Source organism: Pogoniulus pusillus, chromosome 2 (genome assembly GCF_015220805.1).
Source record: "Pogoniulus pusillus isolate bPogPus1 chromosome 2, bPogPus1.pri, whole genome shotgun sequence".
In the NCBI taxonomy this organism is placed as follows: domain Eukaryota; kingdom Metazoa; phylum Chordata; class Aves; order Piciformes; family Lybiidae; genus Pogoniulus; species Pogoniulus pusillus.
The window spans coordinates 35,561,065-35,581,991 of record NC_087265.1 but is presented as its reverse complement, the minus strand read 5'-3'; the positions used below and the strand labels follow the sequence as shown (position 1 = coordinate 35,581,991).

The 20,927-nt window shown below is 41.0% G+C and overlaps 1 protein-coding gene across 1 annotated transcript in view; it reads right to left on the bottom strand.

Moving 5' to 3' along the window:
• Positions 1–20,927, bottom strand: part of CARF (calcium responsive transcription factor) — a 37,997-nt gene that overhangs the window by 9,231 nt on the left and 7,839 nt on the right. Inside the window, exons 5-13 of the mRNA XM_064160951.1 lie at positions 18,925–19,114; positions 15,515–15,635; positions 14,494–14,637; positions 13,830–14,060; positions 13,148–13,310; positions 11,578–11,653; positions 7,435–7,556; positions 6,101–6,455; positions 3,591–4,277 (exon numbers count right to left, since the gene is read on the bottom strand). Coding sequence (XP_064017021.1) covers positions 4,159–4,277; positions 6,101–6,455; positions 7,435–7,556; positions 11,578–11,653; positions 13,148–13,310; positions 13,830–14,060; positions 14,494–14,637; positions 15,515–15,635; positions 18,925–19,114 — 1,521 coding nt within the window. The 3' untranslated portion in view covers positions 3,591–4,158. The remainder of the gene's footprint in view (positions 1–3,590; positions 4,278–6,100; positions 6,456–7,434; positions 7,557–11,577; positions 11,654–13,147; positions 13,311–13,829; positions 14,061–14,493; positions 14,638–15,514; positions 15,636–18,924; positions 19,115–20,927) is intronic.

Genomic DNA, 20,927 nt, shown 5'->3' with positions numbered 1-20,927 from the left:
ACTGGAGGCTATCTGTGCACTTCCATGATGAAAGTCTGACTCTTAACCAAATAAGAAGTATGATCCTGTTAGGAAATTCTAATTTAAGCTAACCTATAAACACTAATTTTAAATGAAAAGCTTCAATAGCGTTAATCTCACAGAAGTTAAGCTATTTTAAGATAACACTAAGTTATCTACACATATACAGCATCTATCTAACACATGCTGTGTATAAAGGCATTAGGAACCTAAGTTCAATGTGATACTGTGATGGTTTGGGTGTTACCCACCCCTCTACACTTTGTAAATCACTCAGACTATACTCAGCCAGCTCTGGAAATGGAACAAAGCTCATATTTACAGCTTAGCACAATACACAAGCAGATATTTACTGTATATACAGTGATATACAGAAATATACAAGGTAAAAGGTAATACAGAAACACAACTCCCCTCCCAGAAACCTGAGTCCCCAGGAGGGGCTCCCAACCATCCTTCCACCTTCTCCCACTCCTCTCTACCTTACCCCAGACGTTGCCTTGTACCCAAGGAAGAATGGAGGGTCAGCCAGGGGGTTAGGAAGCAGGTGGATTAATCAGGTTAGGTTAGAGAGAAAAATGCAGCCCACAGCCCGGACAGAAAGCAACTCCTTTACCTATGTGTGCTAGTTTGAAGCAGGCTAGAATGTTTTGGTGAGAAGAACTAGATTACAGGCTGTGGAAAGAAAACAATGGTGATGTCTGCTTTGCTCACAGCCTTGCTGAGAGGTATAGGAACAAGAAATAAAAACATTAGATAACACACTCGGTTCCATTCTCACTGGGGCTGTTGTCTGAGCTGCATCTCTCTAACCTCACCCTCCATTTTGGGCTAATCCACTTTGCTTCCTAACCTCTGGCCAAACCTCTATCCTTCCTTGGGACTGGGGTAAGGTCGAGAGGGGTAGGGGGAAGGTGCAGGAGTGGTTGAGAGCCCCTCCTGGGGACTCAGGTTTCTGGGAGGGGAGTTGTGTTTCTGTATTACCTTTTACCTTGTATATTTCTGTATATAACTGTATATACTGTAAATATCTGCTTGTGTATTGTGCTAACTGTAAATAAATAGCTTCATTCATATTTCCAGAGCTGGCTGAGTCTAGTCTGGGTGAATTCTGAAGTGGGGGGGAGGGCGAGGAACACCCAAACCATCACACTATGTTTGGATTCTTGCTCTTATATCTCTCCAAAAGCCTATGAGTGAAGCAGACATCACCATTGTTTCCCTTTCACAGCCTGTAATCTAGTTCTTCTCACCAAAACATTCTACCCTGCTTCAAACTAGCACAGAAACTTGTTAAAGTTTTAGCTTCAAATTGTCAAAAGAAAATTAAAGCTTGACTTTAAATGGCTGCTATTTGAATGATGTTGGCGAATGTCCTGAACGTTAACAGATCTTACAATTTGAAAATGTTAATCTTCATGCTCCATGAGAAGAAATGGCCTTAAATTGTGCTAGGGGAGATTTAGGTTGGGTATTAGGAAAAAATCTCTTCATAGAAACAGTAGTCAGGCATTGGAACAGGTTACTCAATGAGGTACTAGAGTCACTGTCTCTGTGGAGGTGTTCAAAAACCATGGAGATGGCACTTCAGGATGTGGTTTAATTGCCATGCAGGTGTTAGGTTGGTGGTTGGACTCTGTCTTAGAGGTCTTTTCCAACTGAAATAATTCTATGATTCTATATAGCACTCCTGTGCTAGTTTGAAGCTAGCTGGGATGTTTTGGTGAGAAGAATTAGATTATAGGCTGTGAAAAGGAAACAAGGGTGATGTCTACTGCACTCATAGGCTTGCTGAGATGTATTAAAAACAAGAACATAAACATAGATAACACAGTTGCTATGTGGCTCTGGCTGCCTGTACTCTTCTCCCTAACCTACTGTCTAAGTAATTCTTTTACCTCCTAACCTCCCTGGCTGATTCTCCAAACTCACCTTGAACATAAGGCAAAGTCTGGGATAAGGTAGAGAGGTGGAAGGGAGGTGGAGGAGTGGTTGGGAGCCCCTCCTGGGGACTCTGGTTTCTGGGAGGGCTGTTGTGTTTCTGTATTACTTTTTAACTTGTATATTTCTGTATATGGCTGTATAGATTGTAAATATCTGCTTGTATATTGTGCTAAGCTGTAAATATAAAGCTTCATTCTAATTTCCAGCTCAGCTGAGTCTAGTCTGGGTGATTTTCACAGGGGTGGGGAGTGGGTAACACCCAAACCATCACAACCACAACTTCTAACACTTTTACCTCTACATAAACAAGCGAATGGGTGGTGGTGGTGTTGTTTTCTTTATTTCCTGTTTGGTTGGTTTTGAGTTTGTTTTCAAGGTCTGAAAAAGAGAAAATCCTTCAACTGAATTTTACAGCATGCAGGGGGAAAAAAATCTAATTTTATAATCAAGTTCTTAACCACTTAGCAGGAACTTATAACAGCACTGCTGATATTGCTGCATACAGAGTACTCTGAATATTGCTCTAAGAATTCAACATCCAAAGCCATGTCATTATTTAAATTGATATCCATTGGCATCAGTTTAATTTAATTTACTGCTTTAAATGGATTCCACATTATTTGCAGGTGTTATTTTTTTTCTTAAAGAAATATGTCTGTCTCAAACTAAGAACCTCAGTGTTTGACATTAATTGTGGGTTTGGCTTAAATATTGCTAAAATATATTTAAGCCTACAGTTTTAGAAGCTGCCACTGCTGGAAAAAGATAACTTTGTTTTCTGAATGTTATAGTGACTTGCACGTGTTGCTTAGATTTATGTTACTTGGTTTGTTTTCTTGGGACTCCTTTTGTCAGCAGCAGCACTGGTTAGGCCACACCTTGAGTACTGTGTCCAGTTCTGGGCTCCTCAATTTAAGAAAGATGTTGAGATGCTCAAACGTGTCCAGAGAAGTGCAACAAGGCTGGTGAGGGGGCTGGAACACAAGCCTGATGTGGAATGGCTGAGGAAATTGGGGTTGTTTAGGAGGCTCATGGGGGACCTTATCACTGCCTACAACTACCTAGGGGGAAGGTTGTAGCCAGATGGGGGTAAGTCTCTTCTACCAGGCAGCCAGTGATAGAAGGAGAGAACACAGTCTCAAGCTGCACCAGGTCAGGTTTAGGCTGGATGTTAGGAAGAAGTTGTTTGCAGAGAGTGATTGCTCATTGGAATGGGCTGCCCAGGAAGGTGGTGGAGTCACTGTCTCTGGAAGCATTTGAAAAGACTGGTGTGACACTTGGTGCTGTGATTTATTTGATTAGATGGTGTTGGGTGATAGGTTGGACTTGATGATCTTGAAGGCCTTTTCCAAACTGATAACTCTGTGAATCACGCTATCAGTGTATGTATATATTTATCTAAGTGCATAAAGCAAAAGGTAGGTAAGCTGATCACCTTCTGTAAGATAAGACTCCTGAATTTAGTTACAACCAAGTGCTAACACAGTACCCCTGCTAAGGCTACATGTAGCAATGAACCTGCTTATAAAGCCACAGGTCAGAAATGTCAAATTGAAAACACCCACTGCTACAATTCACACACTTCTCATTACTCCTACAACTTTATGTTCACCTGGCAACCTTACCTTTTGTCTCTCCTTGATCTTCACACCATTAACATTATGATCAGGTCAAAGTCGCATTTTCTTAAGCATCCATGTCCTTCACTTTGACATTTATCATCTTGGACCTTCATTTTGTCACGAAATTGCATTGATACATTTTGCTGCTGGACCGTGGGGTCTTGGAGATGGCAGATTATGTGGTCTCTGTAGTGCCAGAATAGTTGAGGGACTCAAGGAGAAAAACAAAACCCAGCATTGTGATCCATGTTCTAAAGATAAGGAATTAAATTGTGGAAGACCTTCAGAAAGGTTGACCAAACCAGGCCCTTTGGGTAGCATCCAAATTACTCAAAACTTGAACTAGAAGAGAGAGGTGGTATTCCACATGGCAAATGAATGACCTGGCATTGGCAAGGAGCCACATCAGTCATGAATCAAAATGCTATCTGTCAGAACTAGTGCAAAATATATCTACTTTGAACGTCACAAAGAGATTTTACAAGAATGGCATTACTTTGAGAGCACCAGCCTTTCCTTCCGGGACATTTTGACTTCTCCAGTTTGATAAATCCTTCCAGGCTTCACAGATTTAAACAGCTGAGGAACTACTGCAGTCTCTGATTTTATCTGGCTCCACAGACAATGCTTTTTCTCTTGGCTCTTGTTTAACTTGGCTCACACAGATAACACCTTCTGTATTTCCTTCAGCTTAAAAAACAAAACAAAAAACACTGAAGTACAAACTCCACTGACAATGCTTCAGCCCAAATAATATTATGCATTTAAAAGGCAAATGTATCAGAAATTTAAGGCAATGCATTTGTGAAGTTAACCACTGTCCAGTGTGACAGCCTGTTATGTCATCTACTGTGCTGGACATGTAGCATTACAAGATACTGCAAGTTAACATGAATTTACTACAGTAAGGGCACCCTCAAGTATTGAAAATCTTGTATTAAAAAGAGGATGTTTGGAGACACAAAATTACTCTCACATAAAATGTCCTTTGTTTTCCCTATGGAAAATGAGAACTACAATATTTATTTATTTTCCAGAGGAAAGGAGGAGTGGAGGTGCTGTTGCTGAAAAAAATTAACTCTGTAGCCTGCTGATTTAGAGAACAACTCACACTTAAAACATGCTTGGCCATTTCTCAATGACTGCACATACATTTGCAGCAGGAAATAGTTTATCCTTAAGTTTGCACTCGGACAAAAGCAAATCCAGAATAGGCAGGACTATTCTAACCAAGTGCACACATGTGTAGCAAGCACAGGAGGGAAAGAAAAATTGAAGTACACACTGACTGCACTGCTGAGCTTCAAGTAAAAGGGAGTAATGTTTCAGAGTTTAAGACAAGACTGGTCTTTGTCCCCATGCTCTCCAGACCAAAAACTTGTCTTTTCCTCAAAGAAAAAGTATTTTATAGGCAACTCATTCATGCAACTTTGGAATGGCATCAACATTCTTACAATATGGATAAACTCACAATTTTCCAAATTTAGGCTGGTGATGATAGACTGAGACTTTGAGCAGAAAAAAAAGAGGAAATCTCGAAGGAACATTGAGTTTAGTCCTCCCCAGTACATCATTTTATATTTTACTGCATTTATTTTTGTGCAAAGTTGTATTTCTTTAAAAAACTCTCAACATTTTTGAGAGGCATCAACATCTAGACTGAACAAATAAGTTAGACAACAGAATGGAGGAGGTGCATTTGATAACCTCTCTGAAATTCTTTCACTCTGAAAACAGTTTCTCAGGAGAGTAGTAAAATCCACTTATAAAAAAGAGAAAACAACCAGTTACACAAACATTTGAGTACAGTAGGCAGAAAAGCTCTTAAATACATAGCTTTTACAGTACTGCTAGAGTAAAATACCCCAATATTGCTTCAACATGTATGAATTTCAGTATATTTCTTCATCTGCCCTTTTGTTTCTTCTTGTAGTCTTTTATTTCCATCTTTGGGATATTACAGAATTTAGTACAAATGAAATTTGGTTGACCTGCAAAAGTCATCAGGACATATGGAAAAAATTATTGCTGTGGCATTATGAAGGTGTAGGCTATGATCTAACACATCTGTACATAGATGTTCCTGCAAAACTACTTAACAGTCATCTTTTTAGTAGCCAAAGATGATGTGTTCCTGTGCAACCTGATCTAGGCCAACTTGCTTTAAGCAGAGGCTTTGAACTAGATGATCTCCAGTGGCTCCTTCCAACTCTTACTATACTGTGATTCTGTGATAGTTTTACCTAAATATAAGGATTTTTTGGTAAAAATATTGTGTCTGTCAGATAAGTTGGTATTTGGTCAAAGAAAGTGATAAGCAGTTTAAGAAGTCATCTTTTTTTATGTCAAAAAGTAAGTTTTGGATTGGTGTAAAAACTAATTAGATTCAGCTGACAGAAGCTGATGCTGGAGTTCCCCATTATCAGCACATTTTTCTCCTTTCTTCAAGATGCACAGAACAAAACCCACTCTGTTTCATATATTTACATGTTATTTGGAACACTGCAACTTACTGAGCTCTGGATGGCTGTTCACAATCCGTACTGGAATAGTCTGTACATCTCCCAAGAGAATCTGATGGACTCCTCCTAAGGTTCTGGAGTCATCTACTCCTCCAACTGTTACCAGCTTGCCCATGGTGACCAGACTCTGATCAGAGCCAGGTGGAGTCAGAGAAGCTGAGGCAGCACTATGCTGTGTTAGGCCAGCACTTGCTTGCAAACTGCATCCCCGACCAAGCACTAGAGAATGGTTTGTTATTGCACTCCCTATGGAATCCAGACTTGCAGGGCTGGGAGAGGAATTGCTATTTACAATAAGGGCTGTTGATCCACTTGTGGAAGTAAACGTTGACTGAAGCTGTAATCCCTGTGAAAGAGAAGGCAGAAGAACTAACACACCAGTATTTATAGCAGGAGGAATTTGCACTTAATGGTAGTTTTTTTGCAATGCTGGAAGTGGATAGCTTCTGACTTCCTATATGTCATCTCTTTCAAACAATTGATCCCAGCAGCTCTAGGCTAAAGTTGTATTAGAAAACATTTAGGATAATGCTATCCAGCAGCATCCAGAAGACTACTGATGACCATAAAGTTCTAATTTTTGATTAATATTCAGTTTCAAATCATTCACCGATCCTGCCCATTCCCACAAGAGGTGGGCACTGAAAGTTAAGTATACTGCTTTGAGAACTAGTGTGAGGTGGATCCAGGACGCCTTCAGAAACAGAGGGGAACAGCAAGTAGAAGAGTGTCTCACTGCAGATGGTACTTCTAGGGAAAAGACCATGCATTTCACTGGGGTTCAGGAAGTATGAAGATTGTTTTCCAAAAGAAGCAGTTAGGGAAGAAGGCTAAGAGAGACATTTTTGAATGGACATAAACCTAAAAGAAGCTCTTTTAGCACAATGTTCTTATTTCCATTCTTCATCTTTCATCCTGGAAGTTTACAGATCTGAGCTGGGAGCAGTTTTAAGGAGGACTTAAAAAGGAATCAAAGACTGACTTATCTCCCCTCAGTTCTGCAGCATTTCCATCATAAAATGACTGGATCATGTGGAAAATGAATAGGTGCTTGGTTTGAGGCAGAAGCCCACTACCTTCATCAGTTTTGTTTTGCCTTCACAAGAGACTCTAGCTTCCAAGGGTTCAAAAGATGGCAGTGGGATCTTGTGCACCACAGCTGTATGTTAAATGTGACAGGTGAGAGGGCAAACTAAGTGTAGACAGCTATTTCAAAGGCCACGTTATATCTAACCACTTTGGTAGATCGTTAGCTGAGAGAGAACTTCAAATGCCTTCAGCATTCCCCTTACAGAATATTAGTTCTGTACACAAGTTGACTATACCTGAAGTTGTGCAAATATCTTGGGCTGAAGTGAAGACAATAGCTGAGCTGTTTCTGGTAGCAGGGACTCCCTGCTCTGGTTGGATTCTGCTTTGGCGATGACTGACTCCCCTGCTGAGCTTCCTACAGTGCCACAGAGAGGAAGCAGACAATTAGGACAAATTTATTCTTCCTGTTTAAAGACCTCCCCTGAAAACTGAACAACCCCCTTCCATCTCAGCATAGTGTGCTAGTTTGAAGCAGGCTAGAATGTTTTGGTAAAAAGAACTAGATAATAGGCTGTGAAAAGGTAAACATGGTTGTGTCTCTTCTCTCACTGAGAACTCTGGGAAGAAGTAAACAATAGATAACATTCTCCATTTTGTCTTTCACTCTGCTTTGAGCTTCAGACCTAGCCACATCTCCTTAACCCCACTGCCACTAACCTTCCTTCTTAACCTCTTGGCTGCACCTCTATTCTTCCTGGGAACTGGGGTAAGGTTGAGGTTTACTTGTAGCAATTTCTGCAAGAAATTTCCCATAAGGTCATCCCATTTCCTGTTTGAGCCACACAGAACATTCTGGGTAACATCTGTCCAGACAACAGTAGACACTGTTTAGCCTCCTACTTCAGTGTCACTAACTGTAAAAGAGCAGCCTCCTACTTCAGTGTCACTAACTGTAAAAGAGCAGCCTCCTACTTCAGTGTCACTAACTGTAAAAGAGCAGCTTGCTCTGTGCATGTAGATTAGTCTGGTGAATGGAAAAGAATTGAGAAGAACATTCTCAATGCAAAATTACCCCAGGAAACCACACAAAAGTTTTCAGTAACCTGAGTGGAGATAAATCTTTCAACATCTATACTAATTTACAAGTGCAACACTTCATCATAACTGACCATCAGATACAGTCTGTAAACCTCCTTGAATGTGACTACTTAAAATATTTAAGCTCTTTTTAATGCTATATATAGATCCCATATGCAGATATTCACATGTAGGAAGAGACTGTAGTCATTTCCTTAGGCTGTATTCCACACCAGTATGCCTAGGGATAAAGCCAACAGCTGAGCTCCTAACCTACCTGCTCCTTGCACTGCATGGGCATTCATTCAGTATGAATGCTGGAAGTTAAAGAAAAATAAACCCATCCCCAGGTGTTTCATCTCCTTTGTCACTATAATTCATGAAAGAGGTAAAATAGAACACACTTCATTTTGATGGGTACAGTGACTGTTATGGCTAAGAGAAACAGGAATAGAATCATAGAATCAACCAGGTTGGAAGAGACCTCCAAGATCATCCAGTCCAACCTAGCACCCAGCCCTAGCCAATCAACTAGACCATGGCACTAAGTGCCTCAGCCAGGCCTTTCTTGAACAAGTTGAGGGTCGGTGCCTCCACCACCTCCCTGGGCAGCCCATTCCAATGCCAATCACTCTCTCTGCCAAAAACTTCCTCCTAACGTCCAGCCTAGACCTCCTCTGGCACAACTTGAGACTGTGTCCCCTTGTTCTGTTGCTGCTTGCCTGGCAGAAGAGCCCAACCCCACCTGGCTACAGCCTCCCTTCAGGTAGTTGTAGACAGCAATGAGGTCTGCCCTGAGCCTCCTCTTCTGCAGGCTGCACACCCCCAGCTCCCTCAGCCTCTCCTCATAGGGCTGTGCTCCAGGCCCCTCACCAGCTCTGTTGCAGCTGGCTTTAGCTCTGTTATTTTTTGATTTATTAAATGTAAACTTGTCCCCATTCAGCACAATTTGAAATGGGGGAAAAATACAAAGAAAACCAATTTATACAAACAGTAGTTTGAAAAGCCAGTGTTGCTTTCCCCTGCTGCTACTACTCCACATACATTAAGGAGAATGATTTTTTTCAAAGTCACCCTTTTTCCTTTTCTTGGACTTGTAACACAGTCATAAAAGCATGTGCCATGTGTACAAACACATATCCATATACCTAAGTGGAGACAAATTATGCCAGAATAAAAAAAATCGCTTATATTCACCAATAATTGGTGCACATGTGCTGAAAACTAAACAAATCCAATTCTTTAGCTTCCTTTAAAAATCAGTATGCCACTGGATGAATGTTCACACATTACATTCAATAGGCCACTCTGCCTTAGAAAATTATCTGTGAAAGAAAGCAAGCAAGAACTGGTCTTGCTGAACCTTTTCCAGCATGGTGATATCTCACACCAAAAGTCACCTCTGCTGAGCTCTGTCACAGATGTCGAAGGCACAACTATCTTCAAAGAACAGAGCAATCTTATTTTAAACTGATTATCAGCCACCATAACCCAGCAGGGCATCTCGGTGTATGTGTAATTCTGTGGGTGTCAAGCAGATCTAGCTACACACACTTCTATTTCAGCACATGGTTTGAAGTTCTAATAGGAACCCACTTTCAACAAAGGAAAAAAAAACAGTGTGATGACTGACTGTTTAAAAGTTAGGCTGATACTGCTTACCTAAGGCTAAGATGGACTCAGAAAGAGGAATTGATGAAGTTATCACAGTATCATCAGGGTTGGAAGAGACCTCACAGATCATCAAGTCCAACCCTTTACCACAGAGCTCAAGGCTAGACCATGGCACCAAGTGCCACGTCCAACCTTGCCTTGAACAGCTCCAGGGACAGTGACTCCACCACCTCCCCGGGCAGCCCATTCCAGTGTCCAATGACTCTCTCAGTGAAGAACTTTCTCCTCACCTCCAGCCTAAATCTCCCCTGGCGCAGCCTGAGGCTGTGTCCTCTTGTTCTGATGCTGGCCACCTGAGAGAAGAGAGCAACCTCCTCCTGGCCACAACCACCCCTCAGGTAGTTGCAGACAGCAATAAGGTCACCTCTGAGCCTCCTCTTCTCCAGGCTAAACAATCCCTAATGTTGTCTACCGTAAGAAGTATACTAAAATAACTGGCTCCAGAGGATCCTTAGCAATGATGAGAGGTTGGAGATTCCCAAACACCAGACCTGCATCCTTGAGAATTAACATTGTTTGGGAAAGTCAAAGTCTCCCAGATTGGTGTTCTGACATTGAATTTACTTTGCTGTAACGTCATTCTAATGTGAACAACCACATCCTCTAGCTAGAGGAGCTCCCTATCTAAATAAGCCCCCTACCTTCTGTGCATGCATAGTCAATTTTAAAGTAGTTGCATCTTTTTGATGAAGCAAGAAAGAAACTAACCACTGTGGCTAGTTAGTAGGCACTGACACTATACAGAGCTAATACATTTTACTCTGTAAATATCCACCAGTGTGCCAGCTGTGGAATTATCCCTTAGCACCGTTTTTGTGTGCAACTGGAATAAAACAAATATCTTGGCTCTGCATATTGACTGGCTTTTGCACATTGGTTAAAGAGCTCAGATTTGGGACAATGGAAGTTGCATCAAAAAAAAAACCTTCAGCAGTGAATATATAAACCCCAAGTTTCTACAGAGGACAGAAGTTTAATACTGCTAGGCAGCTCAGCAATCACTGGCAAGAGATGTTACTTCGGCTTCACACATTAGCGAGGAAGTTACACCACAAAGAAACATCTCTCACAGCCTTGCTGCTACTGTGATGGCAACTGTGCTTCTATTTCTATTCTACACAGAAAGAAAAAAATGGAAAACAGTGCCCTCAATTCTGACAAAAGAAACAGTGTTTGTTATCCAGTGCAAGGATCAGGCCCTCAAAGTCACCAAGCCAATGACTTGGAGAGAAATCACAATATGCATTTAAGTCACTTTCAGCAGGATGTTTAAGCGTGTGTGAAGCACAAACCACCAAGGAACTCCAGTACCTAGCTGGCTCTGGGGTACTGTGTCCCCTGTCAGATATAACTCCTCAGCAAGAAGTTAATTCTCTCTAAACAGGTGTTATTAGCACCTCTATCCAAGGTAAACTGTTCTTTCCACATAACCATCCTGTTAAAATCTTCAGTTGCTTGAGGGTGCTACATAAAAGCCCAATTTATAATCTTCACACTTTTGTCAGCCCCACCAGACTAGACATATTTTTCCACACATGCAGACAATACACACACCAAAACGATCCTTAATTTCAACTGAGTGACAGAACATGACAGCAACCTCTCTGGAAGGAAGCTGAAGTTCTGTGCCATAGCTAATAAAACAAACATATTTGGAGAGAGCAAAGTTCTTAATGTAGTCCTACCATCTGAAGGTGGTGAGGCAAATGTAACAGTCACTGTTTCTGTGAGAACATTCCCACTGTCTGTGGTCCACTGCAGCTGGAAAGAAAAAGTTCTCAGAAAGGGTGCAAGTTTGCTACAGGAACATGGTCTGAATCCAAGATGTGTAGGAAAACAGTATCTAAAGCAACACTTTCTTCTTTTCTTTCAGCTATGCACCTTGGAACTTCTTGGTTTAAAAACCAAAGTACTGTGGGAAGGTTTTTTTAACATGCACCATACCAAGTAGGCATAAGTCTGCTTATGACAGTAGAAAACAGTCAAACCGTTTGGCTATCTCACAAGTATCTTCACTGAACTGGGCCCAAAGCAGTGTGGGGAGAGGGAAAAGGCTTATGACACAGTATGACTTAACAGTACAGTTTGTCAAAGCCAATTTTAAACCAGCAATCCTTAGCAGTCGGCTTTGTAACTGAGAAAATCAGGACCTGTGGGACTAGGAACTGTTACTACTCAATTAGTGGAAGAAAACTAAGGAACAAAACATAAGAGCTACTGAGCATTCTGAAGTATCTGTTTCATGCTCACATAACTTACTATAAAGTGTTTTAATATTTACATATTCAAAATGTTGCACAAGCCCTAATTTAGGCTGTACCTGAGACATGCTTCATCTTCATGTTAAGATATGAAAAAGGAGTAGGAACTTCTTCACAACAATGAAAAAGCCATGAATGAAATTTTCTGACACTTTTGAATTCTTCTACATCTAGTTCATGCAATCATCATGGAGTACTGATATTGTATAATTTGTCAAATAGTATTCTAATGCTGAGGAGATAAATACAAACAAGGCCAGAAGGTTTTATGCACATTCAATACAACCTTGCTCAGGCAGATTCCCCTGAAAATATTGCTGCTGGAAATATAAAGTCATAGTGAATTTTAGGTGAAATACAGCTTTGTGGTTGTCTCAGTTCTAATTTAAATTCCCAGAGACTCAAATATATTTGATAGAACCAATAACAATTTTATAGAGTGCCCTTCCCTCTTCCCCCTTCTTTCCCAAAATAAAGGAATTAGATGTAAAGAGAGGAAAAGGTAAGCACACCCAAATAAATAATCTCACTCTGATTTGGAAGTTAAAAAAAAAGAAGAAACAGTTTAACAATAAATTAAAAAGGTATCTGAGGTAGGGAAGTTACAAAGGTATAGGGAAGGGAAAACAAAATACAAAATGTGTAAATACAACCAGATTTTTTGATGGTAAGGGGTTTGTCTGCCTCATGGGTGATGGCCACGTGGTAAGAACCAGGAACAAGATAGTGATGCTGGTAAGCAGGGGGGCAGGGAGTGCAGAGAGAGAGAGAAACAGGAAGTCCCCCTGCTTTTATAGACCTTTAGACAGGAAGGGGGAGTGGGCTAACCATGAATCACCTGGTGGTGTTCAGACCCACCCCTGGGGAGGGGGTCAAGATGACCTCGGGTCAGGTTCAAGGCCAACCCCCTGGAGGGTTAACCCTGTACAGTGGTAAAAACTGAAATTTCCAGTATTTAGCTCCAAAAATCAGAAAGAAACCAAGGGCAATGTACCGTTGCTGGGATACTTTCTGTGTTGTACACCATCTCGCCACTCCTCATGGCCTTCTGCACTTCATGAATGTGGTTCTTGATGTCATTCACAGTAGGGAAGAAGGACAGGTTATGTCTTTCTGGTACTTCATCAGGCTTGAATAATTCTCTTTCCACATACTTTCTGTCACATGTTAAAGAACATCAAAATATGCATATTTCAATTACATTGTGCTATTTCCCTCCGTTATACACACTGATACCTTTGTCCCCTTGTTGCAACGAAAGAGAAAGTTAAGGGTTCTTTGTGCATCTGCTACAGAGTTTGGAACTACCAATCCCAACTTATTTGAATAACTTTGAGGAGGACAGAAGCTCTTAATGGCTTTCTACAATGAAATGGATACACAAGTTGGAAAAAATAGATTCTCATAGAATCATAGAATCAACCAGGTTGGAAGAGACCTCCAAGATCATCCAGTCCAACTTATCACCCTGCCCTATCCAATCAACTAGACCATGGCACTAAGTGCCTCATCCAGTCTTTTCTTGAAGACCCCCAGGGATGGTGCCTTCACCACCTCCCTGGGCAGCCCATTCCAATGGGAAATCACTCATGACACATGGGAAAGCATCAGCGCAGTTACTCAAATGCAAAAGTAGATACAGCACCACAGACTGAGCATGCCAGACAGTTCTGTACCTTAGTTGCTTCCTCACTGTATAGACCTGTTCTATTCCTTGAGACACTAAGTCCCGGATCTTTTCTGCCACTTGAGGATGCAGTCGGGAAGGCAGAGCACAGTTCTCATCTCTGACAACTTCTTCTTCCTCAGGAAGAGGCACAGAAAAATGGGAAGGTGAAGAAAGGAGGCAGGAAGTTTCCATTTCATGATATTGGTGGGCTTTCTGAGTGGGTAACTGTATATACCACCTGGAGAGAAGGAAAGAGTTTCTGCACACAATTCTCAAGCAAAGTTAAAAAAATTCATCTCTTGGGGAACAGTTTGACAATCACAAACAACCTAGTCAGAGGCACTTGAATTTTTAGAGACTCTGAGAGGGAAGATGCTGTCTTTCAGAGCTCATGATCCTCTCATGTTTTTCTATGTAAAGCAGATCAAAGTCCCAGATAACACAACTATTTCTATTACCTGCACAAAACCAGCTGCTTAAGATCCAGAGTTTGGTGCTTAATACTCCACAGCCCTCAAAGTCTTCCCCACATAGTGGGATTTTTTTTGCTATTGATAAGAAAGCAAGAGCCTCAATGAAGTTACTCAGTAAAACGTAAATCAAAGCAAGCAAATTATTGCTCCTTTTTGCTTCATTTGTCTTGATAAGGGAAAAAAAAGTGGAAGTTTCACCTGAGGACACCTCCAGCATCTATCAGGTTCTTCTTCAGCACGTTGAATGCTTTCTCCTGCTCCATTCTTATGATTTTCTTGTCAATTTTAGGGTCAGTAGGAACCCTGTATTCCGGGAACTTTTGAACCTTTTTAATATAGATCCTTCCAAGGGTGGGGGTAAAAAACAAACAAAACAAAACAATCTCTTTCAGTACACTTTGCCCTCAGCAGGAGGAAGGCAAATCCCCCCATCTACTTCCTATATCAAATCTAACTATAGAAAACATACAAGCAGAGTGTTGCAGGGAGTGAGTAGCCTCTAAGAGAACAGTAGAATTGACAAGAACACATCAACAGGGGTGGATGCACCTCTGCTACAGTCTTGAAGTCACTCTGCCAGAGTAATTTTGCACCTCAGTAATCCTCCTTAAGTACAGTGAAAGCACAACATAATTTCTGAACAGGCTTAAAGCCAGAACTGAGCATTTACATACTTAGCTGGACTGTCCAGGTGAACAACACACTCCTAGCCCAATAAAAAGTACCCAGAGAATGATCAAGAACAAAGGGGAAAAAAAACAACGACATTATTGTTGGATAATATAAGTCTCCAGTGAAAAGGAAGAACTTCAGCTCCTTCAGCAGATAGGTCATCTGCTATGTTAGGATGACTGATTGATGTGAGTGCAGTGAAAAGCTTGAAGGAAGGAAAGAAAAAACAAGAAGGCAAACTCTTAGGACCAACAGTGGTCACTAAAGGATACCACGATAACTAATGTCCACACAGAGAATGATTTCCACTTGTATTTCACATCATAATACACCACTGCTTTGCAACCTATCAAATCTCAGCCTCACTCAGTTTAACAGCACAGCATTTCCTCCTTCCCTCTAAATGATTAATCAACCTCAAGTTATGAAGGAAACAAAGCTAAGAGCTACAATGTGTATCAGCTACCAGCTTCAAACGGTGCTCTGATAAAACTCACAGAAAGAATGCTTTCTCAGTAGCTCTTTCTGCTTTATAGGCAATTCTTACCTTGCTGGACAAGTGGCTTTGTAGAGATGTCCAGAGGAGGTATCTTGCTCAACAGCTTTTTTGAACTGGAACCCTTTCCTCCTTGGTCCATATTGGCACTCCATTACAATGGCTCTGCTTCCTGAGAACAGAAAGTAATGCACGTTACTTATTCAAGCAACCACTTAAGTTATTAGAGTAAACCAGTATTTACAGAAAAGCCTGGAGTTTGGAAGCTGTTATTTGTGACTCCTCAGAAGGCACAACATCTAACTGTAGTCAGCATTCAAATACACAGGATGTAAGCAACAGAGCAGTTTCAAAGTGTTTCCCAAAGTCATTGCACTTCACAACTCTCTCGCAACTTACACGAAGGCAAAATATTGTATTCTGTGCTGGTGAAGAGCAGTACTTTACAAGATGAGCACCCTTGCAAGGCACCAAAGGAGCATAATACTGGTAATAAACGTAAGAAAAGCAAACTCTCCAATATAACTGAGAAAACTCACAGTTGAAATCGAAGGTCCAGCCTCCTGTTTTAAATCAATACTTCAGACCAGGCTGTCCTGCAAATTCTTGTTTGCAAGTCTGACCTATCTTATCAGCTGAATAACCCTGTTTGGTGTGACACACCCACAAGCTTATCTCTAAACCTGTAGCAAGTGTCTTCTGTCAGACCTCTAACACAAGTGGTAACAAGTATAGCATTAAAATTAACTTCTTCCCATTTTTTTCTGCACCCATGTTATGTTACTTTTTACTTATAATTTATATACTCCAGTATGCAGGCAAAGAGCTGCCTGCAGCACAAGTGATAACACCAAAACTACTTAAGCATCACAGTAGTAGCATAATCTATTTCATAAGATACCAAATGATTTACTGACTTAGAATGTGACATTAAAAATAAATTTTTAAAAATACAATGCAAAAGAAAAAAAAAGGGAAATTTATAAGGCTGACATATAACAAACAGGTATCTTATCTCTCTTTCAAAACCAAATCTGAAGTCAGCATTCTAGGACTAAAAACACTACAACAGCTTTAAATTAGTCCTCGCTGACATGAGTCTCAAAAGCAATTTTATGAGGCCCTCATTTTACACAAGCATCAACTATCCATAATTTTTACAAGCAATCAAGAACTTGATGATTCCTGTGTGTTTTACACTATAGGGAGGTACACAGTTTCTTGGCATTTCCCCACAGCTGAAGCACAGCAGGGAAAGTATGTGTGCTAGTTTGAAGCAGGGTGGAATGTTTTGGTGAGAGGAACTGGATCACAGGCTGTAAAAGGAAAACAATGCTGCTGTCTACTCCCCTTACAGTCTTGCTGAAGAAGAAATGAAAACATTAAATAACACTCTCACCATTTTTGTGGCACTCTGCCTCGGGCTGCTGGCTGAGCAACATCTTACTCCCTAACCTCACCTCCCACTCACCTTTGCTTCTTAACCTCTTGGCTGAACCTCTGTTCTTCCATGGGACTGGGGTAAGGTTGAGAGGGGCAGGGGGAAGGTGCAGGGGTGGTTGAGAGCCCTTCCTGGGGACTCAGGTTTCTGGGAGGGGAGTTGTGTTTCTGTATTACCTTTTACCTTGTATATTTCTGTCTATAACTGTATATACTGTAAATATCTGCTTGTATATTGTGCTAGCTGTAAATAAATAGCTTCATTCATATTCCCAGAGCCGGCTGAGACTAGTCTGGGTGATTTCTAAAGTGTGGGGGGACGAGTAACACCCAAACCATCACAGTATTACAGACTGGCTCCACTTATGCCAAAGGGTACATCCCTGGAGAATCAAACTTTTGTCCTGCACAGTCTAAAATTCAGTCACCTGGGATTTAAATTGCAGTTTAGTACACAACATTTGCAGCCTCTGCTCTACAGGTGTAAATGATTTTTATCAATGCTTTTCATAGGGGAGTTACAAACATAATCAAAACTTATTGGAAAGGCAAGACATTATAAATATACATGATGCCTGTTAGGGGGTCTGAGCAGAGGGAAAAATATGACAGTTTAATAATCTGAGTCTCTATTAGTCTGCAACACTTTAAAAGAAAATCTATGTGTGTTTTTCTTTCAAATATCTTTCTGTGAGACAACTCATTTATCAGGAAGCTAAAGACATCTCATAGACATTTTTTGGGGAAAAAAAAACCATGAAGTTTTTTTTTTCTTTATTCTTAGCTTTCTTAGATTTCACAATTTACAGCTGAAGCTTTGAAACTGGTGCTAAGCTTTCACTTTTTCAGTTACTTTCAGAATAAAACCCAAACCAGTATAAAAAGCTACAAACAAAAAAATCGCCAAGCACTTGACCTACTTCTCAGTCATTCATGATCTCTATGTAACAAATAACTCTGTTCTTTATATATGCAAAGCAACTCAGTAATTTCATGCATCATGAGCTAATACATAATTACCAACCTCCAAAGTCTGCATATTCATTTTAAAAACCATAAATCCGACTGCTGAGGCTTTTTTACAAATGTATTTAGTTTCTTTAAAGGATGCCATTTAAACAGTTTATTGACTTCTTGGAACAAACTTCAAAAGATCTCCAAGTTAGGCAAGAATACCTGAACAAGTTCCTACCTTTTGAGTGCTTTCGTATCCTGATAGCACAGGACATAGATCAGAGCTCCACTTAAAAGATCTCATTGCAAGAATCTCCATCAAATGGTACTTAACTTCTAATGAGAAGGAAATCATCACAGTGACACATAAACCTGTGCTTTCAGGTGTGCTAGTTTGAAGCAAGCTGGGATGTTTTGGTAAAAGAACTAGATAATGGGCAGTGAAATGAAAAACAATTGTGTCTCTTCGCTCACAGTCACCCTGAGAACTCTGGGAAGAAGAAGTAAAACATTCTCCATTTTTGTCTTTCATTCTGCCTTTGCCTTCAGACCTGGTCACATCTCATTAACCTTGCTCCTAGTAACCTTGCTCCCTAACCTCTTGGCCGCACCTCTCTTCTTCCTGAGAACTGGGATAAGGTTGAGAGGGCAAGGGGAGGTGTTGGGGTGGTTTGAGAGCCCCTCCTGGGGACTCAGGTTTCTGGGAGGGGAGTTGTGCTTCTGTATTGTTTATCCTTTGTATATTTCTGTATATAACTGTATATACTGTAAATAATTGCTTGTATATTTGCTGCTGTAAAATAAATAGCTTCATTTATATTCCCGGAGGCTGTCTGAGTTAGCTGGGGCAATTCCAAAAGTGTGGGGAGGCGGGTTAATGCCCAAACCATCACATCAGGGAAACAAGCTCCTTCAGACTGTGTTATGGAGGTGGCCCAAGCTGCTTTCATGTTGGTGCCTGGAGGACTGTATCAACACTAAAGAACACCATAAAGATCCTTCTTTATGACCAGCTGGCAACTAATGTTGAAACAGTAAAATTGGTTATCAAAAGCAAAGTCAGTTACCTGCATTGACAAAGGGGATCCCATCATATGGGACATACTGAGATTTCCACATCAACCTTGTGGCAGGTTTGGCTGGGCTTGGGGACTGGCGCGTCCCCCACACGCTTTGGGTTTGCTGCTTGTGCAGTGTCAGGACGCTCTCCAACTCTGTCTCGCTCACACAATAGCCGCGGTACGAGTCCCCAAGTTTCTGCATGGAAAAGAGGTGAAATAGGATTGTTCACCCAGCTGACTGCTGGACATGACACAGAAAAACAGAAGCAGTCAGAGATATGCGAGGACACAGGCCCAGATTTTTGGTAGCCTGGGGCTGTTTTTTTTCCCCCACGTTACAATCTAACCCCAGAATAGTCCCCACTGAGGCCAGGAGTTTGCCAGCACTCCAAGACCCTAAGTACCTCTGAAAAGGTTACAGTTACTGCCACTCCTGTTGTTTCCCCCGACACACACTTCAGTTGCAGCCAGCTCTTACATCTTCAGCAAACATGTTTGACTCCCACAGAGAATCTATGAAGCACTAAAAATTGCCTGTGCATATACTTCAATACACTCATGCTGCACTTAGGAGTAGAATACACCTGCATCAGTAACTGACCCACTAATACTGAATTCAGAGTTTCATGTAATATTCCTAATCTTCAGGACACTTCCTGATACTCAACCTTACACAGATACATAACATAACAGATTTGCTATGTGCAAACTGACGTTTGCCAGCTCAGTCTTACAGCACATCTTAGAGGGAAATGCACGGTGAACCAGTACTACAATCTGATGCATCCCTTTTGCCACCTTCATGACAGAGCAGCCAAATATTTAAGTCAATCTGATACCAAACGCAGCAACATCTCTCCAACATTCTTATCACACAAATGCTTTAGTGACAGCTGTAGAAAACCTGCATCATTGTCACCTGAGAAAAACAAAATGCCTGTGGTTAGCATGACCTGAAGTCACAAAGGACAAACGAACACCTTGTGACTGGACTGGGCCAGCACAGTGTTCCTGCTAGCACAAGCCCAAAAGCAGAGGGTTATGTATGTACTAGCTGCATATGCCCTCTTGAGATACCAGCTGCTTACACCTGAGCAGCTGCAAACACACTGCTCCTGCAATTAAGGAAGCCTACAATAGGCTGCATTTACACAGCTATGGTGAGGAACAAAACCTGGAAATTTTTAGCCAGAGACTGTAAGTAACATTTCTGTCCAAAACTTGATCTGAAACATCCATGAGAAGCAAAGCAGCCCAAGAAATGCCAGAGGTACCTTTTTTTACAAACACCTGGGATGCCTCCTTTCACAAGAGGGACCACAGTACCACTCCACACAGCAAACACTGCACGACCAGTATTTTTCTTTACATATCTTCTACCTGTCATGTCATTTCTAGGGATATGAGAAGACTGATAAAACTGTTGTGGCAGAAAAGTAGTGATGAAAGTTAATGCACTATCTCCTATTCTGGCTGTACTTCCATGCAAGATAAACAATTTTCCTGAAATTGGTGAAAGGGGAGGAACAGGAGAAGAAAATCATATAGCACATAGGATCTCTGCTCTCTAGGAGCATCTGAAGTAGGAACAAACAGACAAATGAGACCATCTGTTCCACACAAATAAATGGACTTAGCTTTGTACAGCTGAGAAATTAACGCAGGTTTTTAATCACACTCTATTTTATTAGGTTGATAGATGTTAGAAATGCATCCTGATCACACCACTGAAAACTAAGTAGGTTATACAAAATAACTTTTTTTCCTTTGTAAATCCACTTTTTATTAACAATGTAATTACATTGAATTAATCAGATATTCTCCAACCCTTTAACTCCAGCCACGTTTCAAGACAAAAATTTCTTTTTCACCCTGGCCTCATCTCAGTAAGGGTACCTAAAAGCTTACACTGAAGAACATATATCAAGACTGCAGTTTTGCAGTGAAGTAACAGCAGCAGAATACCAGAAGCATTGTCTAGGCATAGCAAGTATAAGCTGAACGCTTCA